Here is a 19,235-nt window from a genome sequence, read left to right as displayed (position 1 = left end):
AATTAATGTACTGTTTACTTCGTGTGTTTTTTTAATAAGAGGCATGTCATCAGCAACTTCTGGTTAATATGAATTCCACTCTCAAGTATTCCCTCACATAAAGCAGGGCTCTGACTGTCTTAATTATTTCCTGATTACTCACACACCTTTTCAAAGGTTTTATCCTCCAGGATTTTGAAGCAAAATTTGCTCAGCTACATCAGAATTGCCCTTTGTAACAGATATCCATAATTTATGCAGCCAAGTGCATTTATTTCTTCAAAGTAGCCTCCTTGGGAGGTTCCACGTTAATTTACTTCAACATTTTGAAAACCTTTTTTGGGGAGCTGTTAACATATCCAGCTGATAAACCATGTGAAGGAAATCAGCTTTTAATAAAAAATCAGTATTTTTTATTTCAGAAACTTTACTCAAATTAACCCACATATTCATCAAACTGAGCACTATATGACTCAAATACAGCCTCAGAGGACTAATATCCTAACACAGAAAATAAAAAACAAAAGAAAACAAAAAAAACATGCCCAATATTACATATTGGGCAAATCTGATGCCGGTGGTCCCTTCACGTACAATGCCATGTCATCATGCCTAGAGCCAAATTCCAGAAACTCAGTGTCTTCAAGCACAGTTGATCACTGGGAAGCTTGCTAATTCCTGATGAACTACATTTCTATCTAAGTTTTACATCTTAGCTTTTAGACTAATCCTGGAAGCAGAGAAAATTACCTATAAATTAAAGTGACTCTTTACTAAGTCAGAATCTGTATGTCCTTATCCTTAAGAGAAACAAAGAAGCCTATTCATTTTAAATAACTTAAGCCAGGTTACTAATTTCTGAAGTTCAAAAACAGTCCAGGACTGCAATTTTCTGCCAGGCTACCATCCTGACTTTGGATATCCCTGCTCTCTCCATTTGAAAGCCTACGCCAATTGGGTCCTGGCCATTGAACTACACCCTGCAGTGACTTTGTGGCCCAACAATATGGCCGTCATTGTCTGAGGTCTGCATGACAACTGCCCTCCTTGTCTGAGGTCTGCATGACAACTGCCCCACTAACCCCTGTGCCACTTTGTTGGGGAGCAGAAACTGTCAGTGTCACACTCAGATAAAACAGTGGCACCTCCTGATATTTCCATGTTGAAACTGGCACTGATAGTAATGAACTTGTCACTTTTAGTTCTGTTTTTTGGGAACTTTTCTGAGAGTTTATTTGAGCCAAACAGAGGACATGCCTTCACTTGTCACTTTTCTAAGGGAGCACAAAAGAGGGCTTGTTTGCTAGTGTTTGAATCTAATGAACAGCTTTCTCCTATTTTGTGTAGTTTTCCAGCCATTTGACTCGTACAACAGAAAAGTCACATTTCAACTTCTTCAGGGTGAAAAATTGCCCCTTTTCCGATTTGTCACCAAGAGATGTGAAACAGTTATTTAGGAGGCAGCTTTATTATGGAAAATAGAATAACTAACTCATGCCACTCAAATCAAGTCCCTCAGGGAGTAGGTCCAGTAATGATTCAGAACCCAGAAATAAGATTAAAAATGAAATTTCTAGGTTGAATGAGGAGCAGGTTCTTTTTCTTGTGACTGAATGGCCCTTTACAAAGGAATCATAGGCTCTCAAGGTACAAGGAAAATGTTTGAATTCTGCTCCTCCCACCTTCTTCCTCTCTAGATGAAGAGTTGAGGGTTCAGCTTTGATACTCCAGGGAGGGGAAAATGCACATTGACAATGGGGAGGTCAGTCTGAGAGCTAATGAGGAAATTGAGTTTTTCTTCACCTAAAAAATGTAACTGTTTAATACAGAAAATATAAAAAATTTACGGTCAGCAAACAAGTTTATTGCCTCAGGCCGTTTGAGGGAGATAGGGGTCAGCCCTCGCTCTTTCTGGATCTAACAGGCTGTGCAGATATTCAGGGGCTGGACTTTCCAGGCATCAGAAAGCTACCAATCCTTTAAAAATATATTGATAAAAGCTAGTTATATTTTTACATTTTAAATCTAGCATTGGTGCCTAGACTCAGTCTGCTGACTTACTACCAAGTTGTCAAAGCCAGCTGCATACTGAAGACCTACAGGATGCAGGAGAAAGTTTGCTGGCCATAGAAAGTGATATTAACTTAAGAGGCCTACGTCCCCAAAAGAGTTTGTCTGGGATTTCTCATCATGCTAAGTCCCTTAGGAATTTTGCAACATGGGGACTTATAACCGTGACCATAAGAGAACTGAGCAAGGAAGATATAGGACATTGCATTACAGATTGTGAACACCCCAATTATAATACAAAGCAAAAGACTAAGAAGTTGTTTCCCATCTTATCTGTGGCCCAAGATACATAAACCTCATCAAGTCATCAGGAGAAGTTATCTTGCAAATGCCATGTGGAGAATAGGGGAGAAAAATGACAACCATAATCCTATTATACTGAACAGAAGTTTTTAACTTGGGTCTGTGGATTCCTAAGGGGCCAATGAGTTCATAGGATCCATGAACTTTAATGACAAATGTATCTTTATGTTCACTTATTTCTAACTGAAATGTAGTATTTCTTTCAATTATAAGTGAAGGCAACAAATTATAGCTGCTATATCAGTACCTATAACTTTGTCACCAAGATAAATCAGATATTTTTATTGGATATTATAATGGTCACAGGAAGCTTGAAATACTATTTATGCTCATCAACCCTTCAAAATTATGATAGATATTAGACCTATTGCTGTATGTTAACAAGTGCATTGTATTAATCACTGTGTCATTATATCATAACAAAAAAATTGAAAACTACATTTCAATGTAATTGTTTTTCTTTGTAAAACTATAAGTTTTATTTTATGGATTTAAAAACATTTATTCTGGATCTAGGATTCACTAGTTGGCCATAAAAAGAGGTTAAGAACCTCCATATTTACTATCATTTCATTCTGCCTTCATTTCTGTCCTTAGCCACCATTTTAACCACATTGTACATATCCTAATTTTCCTTCCATGTCCCCAAGTTACTTATAATAAATGGGATAGCCTTTCATATGCCAACTCCTGTGGAGTACTAGTCCCTTAGATGAGAGGATTCTTACCCTCCTCACCTCCACCCCCAAGCCAGGCTCCCTGTTTGTATAGTTACCTTCTCACCTACCAGGAATAGATGCTTACATCCTCTGCTTAGGCCTTCCCAGACAAGGTCAGCATGCCTTTATTTTCATGTATCAAGCTTGTCATCACCTGTTCAGTTTCTACCCATCTAGACATGCTTTCATGTGGACAAGGCCCAAGTCTGCCTGACTCACTGTCATATATCCAATCCTAGCACGATGCTGGATATTCCATGGGGCTCAATAAATATATGTGAATACACACATAAGTAAATCACTTTAAACTTTCAATTTGATATAATTTGAAATTTTTTTATTTAATGCATAACATGCATTTTTCATGTTATTTTATTTACTGTGAAGCTGCATAATATTCCACTGGATACAAGAACTTTAATTTTCCTCATACTGATCATCTTGTTTACAGTTTTAATTAACATAAATAATGCTATAATGGACATCTTCATTCATAACATTTTATTTATTTATTTTTTTGCTTTGCATTAGGATTATTTCCTTGTTATTAATTAATTAGTCAAATGAAACATTTTTTGGGGGGGTTTCTTGATTTATCCGAGGGCATGGTTTTCTAAAAGGGTTTTCTCAATTTGGAATGCTTTTATATAAATAGAAGATCTACTCAAGATTTTTCAAAGTACTTTAAAAAACGTTTGCTAAGTGTTAACCATTATGTCTTATGGATGAGTCAAAGGATTGGGTAAAATAATGGTTGAAAAGAATTAAATAAGTAACTTGCCGGGGAAGCCAATTCCAGCATATCATAATTGCAAGAGTTTCATTGAAATGTTGATGGAACTTGGGTCTCAACAAGGGCTGAGTCACATATGTTATCACCTTTTGGGAATGGCTAAAGGCATTTCCCCAAACCTGAAAAGGATGATTGTTTACTGCCAAATAGTTCAAGGCATCTTAATCTACATGTTATTGCCTCTTACTGACTAAACACCCAACAGCTGTAGACTATTCCATAATCTGACAATTCTTCTATATGAAATCCTACCCTTTGAAGTATATATCTCCACATTGCCTTAGGACAATTTGTGTAAGAGGTCCTGAGACAAGGAGAACTTAGATCCTTTAGCTGTGCTCCTCTGACCCCCAATGCTTTTCAAAATTATTTTTCATCTCTGGACTCTTACTAAAGTTACACACAGCCTTTCTCCAGATTGCTGAACCCTTTTTAAGGCCAGAACAAGAACCATGGCATGCCGAAACCGGTTTGGCTCAATGGATGGAGTGTCGGCTTGGGGACTGAAGGGTCCCAGGTTCGATTCTGGTCAAGAGCATGTACCTTGGTTGCGGGCATATCCCCAGCAGGGGATGTGCAAGAGGCAGCTGATCAATGACTCTCTCTCATTGATGTTTCTAACTCTCTATTTCTCTCCCTTCCTCTCTGTACAAAATCAATAAAATATATTTAAAAAATAAAAAAATAATTAAAAAAAAGAACCACGGCAGTAACTTTTCCTAAACTCAAAATGAGGTACACTAGTTTTCAGATTGAGTAAGAATATTTGTTAATAGAGAAATAAGAACTAAACTAAGATATTGTGCTAGGAAGGACAAATTATTATTTTTTTTAAATTGATTTCAGAGAGAGAAAGGGAGAGGGAGAGGGAGATAGAAACATCAATAATGAAAGAAAATCATTGATCGTCTGCCTCCAGCATGCCCTCTACTAGGGATCAAGCCGGAAACACAGGCATGTGCCCTGAACTGGAATATAATTGTGACCTCCTGGTTCATGGGTCAACATTCAACCCTAAGCCATACTGGCCAAGTGGGAAGACAAATTATTTTATTTTTTTATTTTATTTTATTTTTAAATATATTTTATTGAGATTTACAGAGAGAAAGGGAGAGAGAGATAGAGAGCTAGAAACATCGATGAGAGAGAAACATCGACCAGCTGCCTCTTGCACACCCCCCACCGGGGATGCACCCGCAATCAGTGTACATGCCCCTGACCGGAATTGAACCTGGGACCTTTCAGTCCGTAGACCGACGCTCTACCACTGAGCCAAACCGGCCTCGGCGACAAATTATTTTAATTTAGATATGAATTTTGCTTGTTGAATTGGCAAAAATCATCATAAAACTCTGACAGAAGTTCAAATATTGGGGATCGAGGGACAAAATAATCGATTGTGACTAGAATTTCTAGTACTTATGTCATTTCATATTTGAAAGAAAATAAAGCACATTTTTGTAGAGGTTAAATAATTAACAGTGTACAAAAAAAGAATTGTACACCAAGAAAAATTTTTGCAAGAAGCTAGGAATACAATGTATGGAATGACCATTTTCTCCTATTTTTCTTACATAAATTCTAGCAGGAACTTGTCAGGCAGGGGTATATTTCTTATTCTGATTACAACCTCTCCCCTGCTCCTGCTCCTTTGATCTCAGTAGCCAACCCTGGCTTCAGGAGGGCCACTTCTCTACATGAAGGACTCAATTTTCTCCCTCAACAAATGGAGATGTGCTAATTTGTTCCTTCTTCTATTACTATAGCTGTATATAGAGCAGATCATCAATCTATGAGATGGGGCATCTATCTTATTGAATACAAAAAAAAAGAGCTAACCCATGACGTTTTGCCCTGCCCATAGAGAGGGGAGCACCTGAGTCTCCCCCATTCAATTCCACTGAATGATATTCATTTAATATAAGCTAACCATATGACTGCTGTGTGCAGGATGAAGTACCAGGAGCTGTAGGGAACATAATGGGTGAAATACATTAAGAAGGAGTAAAAAGACATTTCGTCCATTACACAGAAATGTGAGGAAGACCATGAAGGTCCTTCTACATCTTTAAATGTCCCACTGGGAAAGCCAGGCTCATCGAGCCTTAATGTCCTGGAATGAAAACACAAGTGTAGTAATTACTCTGAGACAATAAAGGAAGCACATAAAGAAGAATGTAACTGCAGATCACTGTTGCATGGCAGGATGGCATGAAATGATCCTAGAATCAAGATAAGGACAGGGCCTGGGAATTCCTGTGAACAAATGGTTGCTTTTATGGTTCTCATTTATTGAGTGTCTGTTCAGTGGCAGGCATGGATCCAGGCACATTTATTAGTTCATTAATCTTGACAGCAAACTGGGGAGTTAAGTATTAGTCCTCCCATTTTATAGATGGGGAAATAGAAGGTCAGTGAACATGACTTGGTCAAGGTTACATGGTCAGTGAGAGGTGGAGCTAATCTGACCTCAAGCTCATGTTCTTTTTACTATGCTATACATGCAAAGTAGGTAAATAACACTCAAGAATCATACCCTGGTTAATTAATATATCCCTATTCAAAGCCACTGAAAACTTAAAAACAACAACAACAACAAAACATAACTAGTTGTAAAATAGGGTACATGGAAAGGGATAACACTTTCTGAGGTTTGAGACTTCCAGCAGTATTATCTAGTGAAAAATAATTTCAAACAGCCTTCGAAAAGCATTTGCAGTAAAGTCCAGGGACCTTCATCCAAAGGTAACATATCCTGGTAGTGAATCTGAAGGAGACTGCCCCAGGGAGACTCTGGCCTTGAAGCTACTTCCTATGTGAATGACTCTGAGCCACTATTTTCCCTCTCTAAGTTTCACTTTCTAGCATTCACCCGAGGATTGTTATGGTCATTAAATAAGACAGTATATATAAAACAGTTAGCACATTAGTATCAGGCACATAATGACCATTCAGTTACCCAATAATTATTACTAGTACTGCTGTTAAGATTACATTTCGCATATAAGCCCAATAAGGTTAGGTCTGTTTTTCTAGAATATGCTCTATTAGGTGCAGCATAATGGAAGATGATAGCCGACCACCTCTCACTGACTGCAGCCAAAAGGGACAGCTGAAATAAGATAGCACAGGAGGACAAAAAAAAAAAAAAAAAAAAAAAAAAAATCCAAGAAACTAATTACATAAATCATAGGAATATTTATATTTATCAGGTTTCACATTTGCAAAGCTTTTTCATGATTATTTCATTTGCTCCATCCAACACTGCTGTGAGGGCATTATTTGTACTTTGCAGATGAAGAAAGAGAAGCTCAAGAATTCAACGCCTTCTCTGGAGTCATAGCTAGTCAAAAGAGCAGAGGACCACAGTCTATAGATGTGCTTGCTGGTCAATGCCATAGCCAGGAGTGGCTGCTTAAAATTAAATATTCAGCTCCTCAGTAGCACAAGCCACACTTTCTGTGCTGAATAGTTATGTGTGGCAAATGGCACTCATGTTGGACAACACAGATAACAGACTATTTTTTTTTTATCACCTCAAAATGTTTAGTTGGATAGTGCTGTCGATAGAAATGGCAGCACCAAACCAGTACTGCATAATACCATGCCCGATGTCTATAAGTGTAAACCTGATTTTCAGAGAAACAAGTCAGAAAAGATGAAAATACTATAGAAATGTTTCTATAAAAAACACTTTAAGCTTTATATTATAAAGCTAAATTTGTATGACACTAGCCTCTAAACATAATCAAAATCAGGCCCAGAATCTTCTAAAGTGCCTAATATCAGTGCCCTTGCACAAAGAATCTACAAATACTGATTGAGTAGTTAGTTCTATTTGATCATCCACCATTTCAGAAAAATATGTAATTTTAAGAGAATTCTTCCTGAAGCAAAAAAGTGAAATTTCATAAAAATGTAAGTAATAACCTTTGCTAAAATTTCAAGGTCACCTACGGTTGTGCATTTATGAAATCATTCAATGTGCATTCAAAGCCTTTTTATATTTCAGTATAATTTACATGCAAAAAAGTTTTTGAGGAGGTATCCAAGATTTTGCTTTTTTAGAATGTTTTATAACATATCCCTAGTACATCATAAGTTAATAGATCCTCAGTAAATCATAAGTCAGTCTTAACTTTTGGTTTACTTTTTTAGAGCAACAGTGGGTATTTCTCTCAGATGTGGAGAACCTAACAATAAATGCTCAGCATTACTTGGAAGAGAAGAAAAAGAAAATGCTTAAAAGTTTCAGAAGTTAGTTTTCAGATCATGACACACTCTTAACTACCTGAGCATCTTTAGCCTTGCCTGGCAGGTTGCTGTGTCAAATTCAAGGTGCACAGGCGAAGACGGAGGCAGCTTCATTTTTCAAATTGACTTTGAAAGTCTTAATGATATATGTACATTTCATGAAAACATGAGCCCTAGTATAATGGTCTGTTCTCCTTAGACAGATGGGACTCAATTTATGTTCTACTTGATTGTACCCCAGAATTCATACTTAAGATGTTTGTCATAAATATAGTTAATCTATTATTTTATGAGGGATACTAAATCTCAGCCTCCTGGATTTGGATAGATGTATGCCAAATTTATGACGGTGCTCATCTATAAATGACAGACACTGCCAAAGCAGAAAACTATCATTTTTTCCTACTCAATACAGCAAGGTCCTGTTGCTGGAAACAGAAAGGGGGGAAGAGGCAGTTACGAAGACCTTGCTAGCTAATCGATGGAGTCCCACGGCAGTCGGTGGAAATGAGAAGTTGTCATTTGGAAAACCTGGCCCCATTTGTAACAACACATAAAAACTGTGGAACACACAGGGGGACCCATAAAAATGACTAGGCGAGGGTCTGTATTTGTATCCTTGGCAGAAAAACTCTTGGACAAAATTGAAAATGCTCTTTTCATAAGGCAACAGGGTGGTCATAAAAAGCTGAACTGCAGCCCTTCCAGGCAAATCACATGGATCTATTGGTTGATAACTGCTCTGGGTTCACACCCAAGAGATTGTCACCATGCAGAAGGACAACAAACATACTGAAAACTGAAAGGAGCTGTTTTGAGCTATCCTATCTTTCTTCCTTCTTATGACTTTTCTGACATGGTCATCTCATAGTCTGCATAGTATGGTCATGGGTATGGGATAAATAAAATAATCTCCATGTCCCCAATGGAAACATTTCAGATGGAATGATTCCAAATGTTACTGAAAATTTGGATAGTGTTCAGAACAACTCAAATGGACACCCTAGGAGGCTGTTCAAGGCTCCTGCCATATTGGCGATACCCTTCCCAATGTTGACCTCTATTTCAGTCAGTGTATTTGTTTTAGATACATAAAGCCTCAGTTGTCAAGCTGGAGCTTTGAGGGCATTTGTCATTTACCTGAAATGAGTGTTTTCATTCAAATGTGCCCTTGAAAAGACCTGTAAGTTCTAAAGCTTTGCTCTATTATGGTTAAATGTTACAAACAACAAACTGCATAGAAATGAAAGATTATCAATAAAGCAATGCCTTAATGGCCCTTTCAATGCTATGGCTCCAACTGAAAAATATAAACAGTCAGCAAGCAATTTAAAAGTAACATATGGTCCTCGCCATTAATTCTTTAAAAAGTGGTTTAGTGATCTGACTTTGCCCATTGGGATACTTGTATTTTCTCCCACAAGTTAGAGAGAAGTTTAGAAGTAATGGGAAAAGCAGAATAAGCAAGGGGCAAGGAGCCCTCAGTTCCTGCTCTAACTCACCTGGGATATGAGTTGTGGACCTCAGAGGCCATTTAACCCTTCCAAGACCCCACGCTCTTTATTATTACCTTGGTAGCAGCTCAAGGTGGTAACTATTATTTTTCTTTGTAGTCCAAATATCCAACACAATAAAAAAACACACATGCTAGGTTAGAAATTCTTTTAAGGCAAGAAAATTTCTTTCTGTTCACTGCAACAGTGAACAGAAAGAAATTAGTACATTTGGCAACATATACAGATGTACTATACTCCATAGTACAGTAATATATATTTATTTATTGAGGGAGTAAATGGATATGAACTTAGTTGTATGAATCAATGAAAGATGAATACTAATTTCAGCCCTACCTATTACAGTGTTGTTGACAGGGTCATATGAAAACTTATATGTGACTGAATCTTATAAACTGAATAAATCTAAGGTGTTCCTACTGTTATATTTCAAGCAGAACGTACTGGTTCCATCATCTTTGCTCTTAATTGCATTTATAAAAATATCTGTAGCATTTTAAATAATTCCATTGGCATTCATCTATTTAGACAGCAACTGATTAAAGGCTATTTAGCTCTAACTAGCTTTCCATGCTTTGGAGAACTAGAAATGTATTTTTCCAATCTTGATATTTAATTGATATCTATTGCTAAAGACTAGACATATGGACCATTAGGTTCACTATCAAAATATTTTTATCATTAGGTTGATTATCACAATATTTTATTATTTTTTAAAAATAAGGTTTTTCAAAGGCTCTTTTTTTTTGAACCTGTTATGAGTGGTTAAATGCTGTCACAAAAGAACATTAAATTTGATGTATGGGGCATATTATCACAGGGAGGTGTATTGTCATATGGCATTATGGCACTTGAACTCCAGGGAGAAATTTGGGTAAAGTGTCTGGCCAATATGTTCTCACCATCTTCCTAAAGCTGCCTAATGCTTGCTGTGTTTCGACCCCAATTCTCCCAAAGCACATTTCTCCTCCTTCCTACTATGCTTTGAACTCCCATTAATGTGTCATTAAAAGTTGGGATAGATCCTAGGAGACCATAAAAGCCATTTCTTTGGATTTTACATCTAATTCTACGCCAACTTCTAAAACGTGAACAGGACAGCTATTCTTACTTAACTGCCTTGAATGATACATTCCCCCCCCCCCCCCTAATTGAGTGTATAATCCAGGTAATACAATCTTTGACAGAGTATTGTTTCATAGAAGCAACAATATCCTGTAAAAAAATAGGAAGTCCAGAGATGATGAATCGTGTTCTTCCAAACCCTGGGTAACCTACAGCAAATAACTGCTGCAGCAGGGACCTGGCCTCAGTTTGCTGCTTTGTAAACTGGAGATAATATTTGACCTTAATACCTGATCGATCTGGGTTAAAATTAATTAGACTATATAGATGCTCTGTTCTTTAAAAAAGTGTGATAACTAATCCACTATGTATTATCTATTCATTAGATAACACAATTGAGTGATTCTATAACATAAAGAACCAAAAAACCTTTATTACCAAACTTGTGATAGCTTCCTCCTAGGCTGCAGAGCTCTGGAAGCAGTATTTATGGGACCTAACTAACAATAGTCTTTTCCTACATAGTCTCTTTAGCCAAAGGGGCTTTTCTAAACTTTCCTCTTACAGTAATCGAACTGTTCTCCAATGGCCTTGGGCAGCCCCAGGAAAGCATTCTGGAGTTTCTTCCTCAAAACCTACAGTGATGTGAAGAGCAGAAGAGAAGTGTGTGTGTGAGTGTGAGTGTGTGTGTGTGTGTGTGTGTGTGTGTGTGTGTATAACAACACAAAGATTTCTGGATGGGCAAACTGAGAAAGGGATAGATTATTTTTGTCTCCTTTAATAGACAGTGGTCCTCAACTAGCCACCAAAACAAGATGACTCATCCTTCTTGGGCCCTGAGGGCAGATGTGAGTGTGTGAAAGTCTATTAAACATCTAATTTCATGGTGTACATGCTAGCAAATGAATTTTTCCTCTTCTCTCTGAATCATTTAGTTTGAACTGACTCAGAAAAACTGCTGATTCACTGGAACTGTGAAATATGAACTCTTCGTAAAAGGTACTTCTACTAGTGGCCCATTTTCAAGTACCAACACTTGTCTATTAGTTAATTCACTACTTTGTACAGAGTTCCCTTAAACCCCTACAGTTCATTTGTAACTCTGAGGGGAACTCTACAAAGATCTTCAAAAATCAAAATCTTTTATTATTGAGCACGTTTTCAGATCCATTTAGTAATGCCACTCTCTCAGAAAACTTCACCATTTTGCTCCTCTATTCCCCTTTATTGTGGTAAAAGAATACAAAAACATCTATTCATAGATAAGTTTAAAAATTCCTTCACTGACAAAATCTAGAGCAAAAATCAAACATAAAATGAATAGAAAGGAATCATAAAGTCAGTATTTTAGGTCCACTTCTTGACTTTTGTCTAAACACACTGTGACCAAGCAGCCCATATATACACAAACATATATATATATATATATATACATATTTACACACACATATGTACTTAAATGTATATATTTAACAACATGGAATGGTAACATATCAAATGCTTAGATTCCATGCAAACACATAACCTCCTGTGAAGGAAACATATTAATATTATAAAAACAAATCATGGAGAAAACATGCAGCAGCTGAGTAGAGGAGAATGGGGGTGGGGCAAGGGGCCAGGAGGAACACAAAGAATGTAAAGAACAAAAAGTGTCATTGACCTGATTTGTCAGAGCTGTTGCCTGTGAGTGGAGTGATGGAGCAGCTGGTGTTAGCCTTTGCGCTGTCCTTGGAAGAAACCATTTTGGGTTTAGTTTTCGTTGCCTCTAGTGCTTTGACCTTCTTGGCATGTTTACTTCCTTTGTAGTGGGCCTCGGCCTGGCTCTACAAAGGAGAACAAATCAGGCTCATTTTTGGCTACTTACAAACACCACAATGGATGATCATGCAGGAAAATATACATTCAATCATATGCAACATGGACATTTACCACTCAGAACTCTCTGTTTTGGCATTTAATGAAGTGGAGGAACAGTATCTAAGGGGTTTTTGCACATCAAAACCTTCTCTTTAACACGGAAGACCTGTGTCTTTGAGAACCAGAGAACAACAGGACAAAATTGTGATAAAGGTAAGCTTTGTTAGCAGTGCCTTCCACACTGTCTGATGGGATTACTTTTCAAACATTGGCTGGTAGCAAGGTGCTTTGAGTTTCCTACCCATGCATATTCTTCCACAACCATTTCATTTTTGTTTCCTCCTTCAGCTAAAAACCCATCTGCCCTGAATCTACTTCCTTCTGGACTCTGTTCTGAGAGCAATTGATGTAACTAAGCAACTTACTAGTGAGTAAAGATGGCACTGCATTTTGGAGCCATCTATATGTGTTTCATATAACATTTTGATGATTTCAGTTCTGAAATAGGTGATATAAGCCACAAAGGGGGTAGGGATAGTCCATGTTTCTGATTTCTGATATGATTCAGAAGTCAAAACCATTATTGTTACAGTCACATGTACATGAAGCATGGGTAGAACTGTGACTTCAATATTGGATCAAAAGGAAGAAAAGAGATAAAGACAAGTGACTTACTAAAAACCCTAAAAAGACAAAAACAAATTACAGCAAACCAAGAAAACATTTAGCCTATGTATTGACATTTGGAAAATTCCTCTCTGATGAAAGAACAAGGATTTTATTTTTTGGCATCAAGTACTAATGTAGATACTAATAAAAGAATATGTATATTCACTTTGATTTCATTTTGAATAGACCCTGAAAATATAAATACCTATTTGGTGAAAAAAAATTAAACATCCATTATACGGCATATTAGCTTACTTATAAAAATGAAATGGATACTAAACTATCATATAAAATTAGTTTTGGTAAGAGAATTTCTAAAGTAATAACTCTTTTACATCAGTTCTCCTTATATAACTTTATGTGTTTGAAGATTACTATACCAATGCTTTTATTCATTTTCCTCAGCAAGCAGCATATAAGTGATGTGTGCATATGTGTGCACGTGTGTGTGTGTGTGTGTGTGTGTGTGTGTGTGTGTAGGTAGGTAGGTAGGTAGGTAGGTAGAACTGACAGTAGACAGAATGAGCCAGGTTATAATTCTATGTTTCAACAACATATATATATATCATATATATATGATTTTTCTAGTGTACTAGTATAACCCCAATTACCCAAGGTCAGTGACCTTGTATTTACTGTACACAGTCCCTAACTTTCTGAATATCTATTCACAAGTGTTGTTTTAGATCATCATTGACTTATTATTGCTCTTTGTTGGTTTGCTTAGGGACTTCTCATTATGTATTTTGTTGAGCTGTAAAAATCCAAGGGAGAAGAAAAGTATAACATTATTTAAGTCTTATTTATTATCAACCAAGAATGGTTAAATCCAGCTAATATAGGTGGCTAGGTATAGACTAAGAAAATATACAAATAAACATTTAAAAATTGACAATGTGAAGTTATAATAATAATGAATATTATTAAGCTTTTGCTAAACATAGTTCTAAATGTATTACATGTATTAGCTCATTTAATTCTTATAATACTTTGTAAGTTAGGTTTATTAGCCAGTATATTACAAATAAAAAACAGCATAGAAAAGTTAAATGACTTATCAAAATTCACAAAGGTAGGGTGTAGAAGCCATTTTGCAGATTGAAATGCTTACATGCTATTTAATTATATACCTATACACTGTACATATACATACTCACACTAATGTAACATAACTATTTTATAAGGAGTGAAAAACTATACAAAGCACACTTTTAATCACTTAGTAAAAGATTATATTTTAATAGAAGTTTCTATGAGTAGGGAATATCTACTTAATTCATGAGAAATGTACTATCATAACATATTAGTCCTGATCCTTCTAGTGAGTAGCTAAGAACATTCCCACTTTTTAGGTATTTAATAATTTCTACAGATATTAGGGGACCTAGTCCTCTATACTAAATAGTGAGATGTTTACTTTAGTGTCCTTTGGCTGAAGAAACTATAGTTCTCCAAATAAAACCTCCTAGCACAAGATAAGCAGAGTGTCATTTCCTCATTACTGGCATCAGTACAGAAAGTTAACAGCATCAGTTAGCACTTGGGATAAAGATCCAGGTAAATGACACCTCACTGGATGCCAAGATGGAAAGAACTGTCCATAGCTATAATTCACTTTCCTTTTGAGTTGTACGCATGGAGAGAAGTACCACAAGGATTCTTAGCTTCTACTGATCATTGTTTGGGAAATTTCCTGCAATAAAGACAGTGGCAGGCACCACTCACTCACATCAGGCATCCTTTCAATGCCCTGTGATATTCTTGGTGTCAGTACTTTGCTATACCCACTACTGTCTCTGAGGCAGTGTCAACAGCTTCTAAATCCTTGGCAAATCTTCAAGTGAAATGGAGACACCATTAATTAGTAACATGATTAACATGACTTAATTATCTAGGAATCTCCTTATCTGAGAAGTGAAAGAAGTAAGGACAAGAGCCAAAAAAACCCCCCATAAACTAGGCAACACAATCAAGCTCAATCAGCAATGGCTCTTGCATCACTTCTAGGAGACCTGGTTGACCAAACTGACTTGTACTTTACACTTTAATGACTAACCAGCAGACACATATTTGTCTAGCACTAATGGCTTGTTTTCTGCTTCCACACCAAAAGTGATACTGTGCTCCCAACTAGAGTGATAAAAAACAAAACAAAACCCTCTTGCTAAGAACTTCCAGAATTAGAGAGCTGTCTAAAGCACCATTCTGACTTCCATGCAAGAATTCATTGCTATCTAGCTTCTCCTCTCAGAGGTCTCTCTGGTAGCCACTTGACTACCCACTGGCAGAGAAACAGCATTGACAGGAAATGATTTGTTTTTTCTTTCATTCATATCCATTTTTGTTGCTAAAGCCGCTCACTTTCCCAAATCCTCTACAATTCTTGGACCCTATTGGTGAAAACAAAATGATACATAACAAGATAATGTATTGGTTTAAAAATAAAAATATAATGAGAAATTTTAAAATCCACTGTGCTCTTATTTCTAGCTTTTATGTTATTTCTAATTGTGCTTGAGAGTAGTGGCTAGGCTGTTGAAACATGTGTTGAATGTGTTCACTTTGTAGAGAAACTCAGAAAATGGCTGGGAAAGAAGATGTCACAGGAGAAAATCTTCAACTATTTATTTACCAATTAAACCTTTTTTTTTTTTTTTCATTTTAAAAAGTAATTTGAACTATTCCCTTAATTTAAAAACATTCATCACTAAAGCTATTGGCATCTTCTTTATTTCTGAGGCAAATTTCAATGTGTTAAGCAGTGTTATATGGGAAATAGCAGAGGCCAGTTAATTTTCAGAAAAACTCCACACACTAAAATGCCAACTATAACAGATGTCAAATGACCTGACATAAAAAGAGGCTAATCAAACAAGGGGAAAACCTGGTTATTTATTCCACAAAGAATTGTTTAGCACCTGTCTTGTGCTAGACATTGTGAAAGATTTAAAGCAAAGACCCCCTACTTGCATGACTGGTAAAAAAAGACTTGCATACAAATAACCAGAACCCGGAGCCGAGAGTGGAAGTGTAAAATGGGAGGTAAAGAACAGCAGAGGCTAATGGGCAATGGAGGAGAGGTAAATCTCTTCTGATGGCAGGGGGTCACCAAAACTTTATGAAAAAGGGACGTGAGAGCTGTGTCCTGCTCTGGGACAGAGCTCTGAAGTGGCAGCGTTGACAGGGGAGGTATGTCAGGCAAAGGGAACAGAAGGTGCTGGGCAGTGAAGTTCTGTGAACTATGCAATGTTCCTTGAGCAATCCGCCTTTCTGTGTCACACGCACACAGAGATAAAAGGAACAACAGGAAAGAGCTGCCACATTGTGCTACCTTGAAAATTATCTCCTATAAAACAAAAAAACATGATATTGCAGCTGTCTGAAATTTCTTAAGAAGTTCTATTTGTAGGCACCTTGTATGGATGGTTATGAAGATGTTGCCTTTATGTCACAGATTTTATCCTCCAAACTATAATAATATATTAAAAGAACAAATGATTTCTATTGAAGCTTTCATAATTATTTGAGATAAAAGCATGGGATTTGAAATACTATAGTTAAACCTATTAAGAAACAAACTAAAGATTACTGAGTAATAGCTAGATAATTACTTGAATCTTTGCTTTCATATAAGACTATTTTAAACTATTAAAATGCTCTTTGCAAATACTTGTTGCACTGACAAGACCACACTTTCTCAGCGATGAAGCTACATTGTTAAATGCACTCAGAACAAAGGCTTACGTAATCCAAAGCCTGCAGGTAAGTCTTTCTGTTTATACTTAAAATAAGGCCTGCAATATCAGTAATGACATTCTACCGGCTTTGATATTCACTCCATTCAATCTTCATCTACTATGACCTGTTGGAAACAAAGTCTAGGAAAAATTATAACCATTATGAGATTTTTAGTTTAAAAAGATACAATTTATTTGCTAATTTCTAATTTCTAGCTAAGTGAAACACTCCAGGTTTCAATGGCTTGTTCAGGACTACTACATTATGTTAACTCTTTGGGGGTGGAGGGCACTCACATGTATAATTCAGTGTGGATAGTGTCCTCTGACTCTTGCAAGGCTATAGTTCTGGCTGTGGCATGTCATAATTATTGGCTTTATAACATACTAGAGGCCCATTGCATGAAGATTTGTGCAATAGGCCTTCCTTTCCCTGGCTGCTGGCACTGGTTTTCCTCTGGCATCTGGGACCTGGGCAGCAGCAGAGCCAAGCCTTCAGCCTTCAGTCTTCAATCTTCACTTGGGTGGAGGCTTCATTCTTCACTCCGTAGATGCATATGCAAATTAATCCAACAGCTTTGTTGGGTTAATTTGCAAACTCACTCCTGATTGGCTGGTGGGTGTTGCAGAGGTATGGTCAATTTGCATATCTATCTTTTATTAGCATAGATATGCTTAAAAACAAAACAAAACATCAACTCCAAATATTTCTATATCACTAAAGACAAAAGTGGTAACATCTAGGAAGAAAATTATGTGCACTCTAGACCAGTGTTTCCCAACCTTCTCTCATGATGAGAATCACCTGGTGGAGTTGTTAAAACACAGATTCCTGAATCCCAACTAAGAAGTGCTAAACTAGAATTTTTGGGAACATATAGGTAAAATTGTATACTTAACTAGTGCTCTAAGACAGATTTTATATACAGAGCACTAAGTTAGGTATGCAATTTTATCTATATGTTCTCAAAAATTCTAGTTTAGCACTTCTTAGTTGGGATTCAGGAATCTGTGTTTTAACAACTCCACCAGGTGATTCTCATCATGAGAGAAGGTTGGGAAACACTGCTCTAGACTACTAAATTTGGCCTAATTTAGATTCTATCAAATATCACAAGACAGAAGTAGCATTCATGGGTTAGAGCTGATTTGTAATGCCACTATTTGAACACCTGAGCATTATATTCTATTAGTTGACATTATGCAATATTTCCATGTAGGAAAATTAACTCATTTCTTAAAACACTAAGATATATAAATGGGCATCCAGTTAATTTTTCCAGTGCAGCCTATTAATCAGCTAAGAGTCCTGATACTCATGTTTCTGGTGCATGATTCACTGGTGAAAGCACTCTACACATGGAAACATGGAGAAACTATAAATGGATCTAACAACTATGACAGAATTTACATGATGAATTAATAAAACACTGAAGTTCGAGTTTAAAATCATATGGAATACACAAAGAGTGGCTTTTTAAAAAGTGCTTTTAAAAAATAAAATTGTTTCTTGTTGAATTGCAATTGATCACAATTTTACTTTATTTTCTCAATGTTTTATATTTCAATTATGTGAAGGTGGAATCTTAATTTTAGGAGATTTTCAACAATCTAACATTCTTTCCTTGGATATCCAAACATATACCTTGTTTTCCATTTAGAATTGAGTAGAGCAGGGTAAGGCATAAAAGAGTGTTATTTGAACTTGGCTTTGATTTGAGCCACAAATTCTTTCATTTGCTCAAATCTACTCTCTCTTCTTGTTCTTTCATTTTTGAATTAGATCATAATATATATTTCTTAAATTTACATATTGATTTTTAAAGAGGGAAAATGGGGGGGGGGAGGTATTGATTAGTTTGTTGTTTCACTTATTTATGCATTAATAGGTTGCTTCTTTTACTAGTATGTGCTCTGACCAGGGATCGAACCTGAAACCTTGGTATACTGAAATGATGCTCGCAATCAAACTACCTGGCCAGTGTGAATTAGGTCATAATTTAAAATTATATCATTTTAAAAACAAATACATATGACTTGTTTTTAAAATAATATATTATACACACACACACACACACACACACACACACACACACACACACACTAGATGCCCAATGCATGAAATTCATGCAAGAGTAGGCCTGCCTTTCTCCTAGCTGCCAGCACCAGCTTCCCTCTGGCAATTGGGACCCGGGCTTCCTTTGCAGCCCCAGCTTTGTCCAGAAGGTTGTCTGGTCTAATTAGCATTATATATATATATATATATATATAT

General features: G+C 36.5%; 1 protein-coding gene across 5 annotated transcripts in view; it reads right to left on the bottom strand.

The window, feature by feature from the left end:
* ZNF385B (zinc finger protein 385B) overlaps nucleotides 1-19,235 on the bottom strand; it is a 340,310-nt gene that overhangs the window by 11,592 nt on the left and 309,483 nt on the right. For all 5 annotated transcript variants that reach the window (XR_006740467.1, XM_036421911.2, XM_036421912.2 and 2 more), the window contains one exon: nucleotides 12,361-12,523. Coding sequence is in view for 4 of the 5 variants with exons in the window: in XM_036421911.2 (XP_036277804.1) it covers nucleotides 12,361-12,523 (163 nt within the window). In the remaining variant the exon portion in view is untranslated. The remainder of the gene's footprint in view (nucleotides 1-12,360; nucleotides 12,524-19,235) is intronic.

This window comes from Pipistrellus kuhlii, unplaced genomic scaffold (assembly GCF_014108245.1).
Source record: "Pipistrellus kuhlii isolate mPipKuh1 unplaced genomic scaffold, mPipKuh1.p scaffold_m20_p_7, whole genome shotgun sequence".
Taxonomy (NCBI): Eukaryota; Metazoa; Chordata; class Mammalia; order Chiroptera; family Vespertilionidae; genus Pipistrellus; species Pipistrellus kuhlii.
This window is presented reverse-complemented; position numbering and strand designations above follow the sequence as displayed.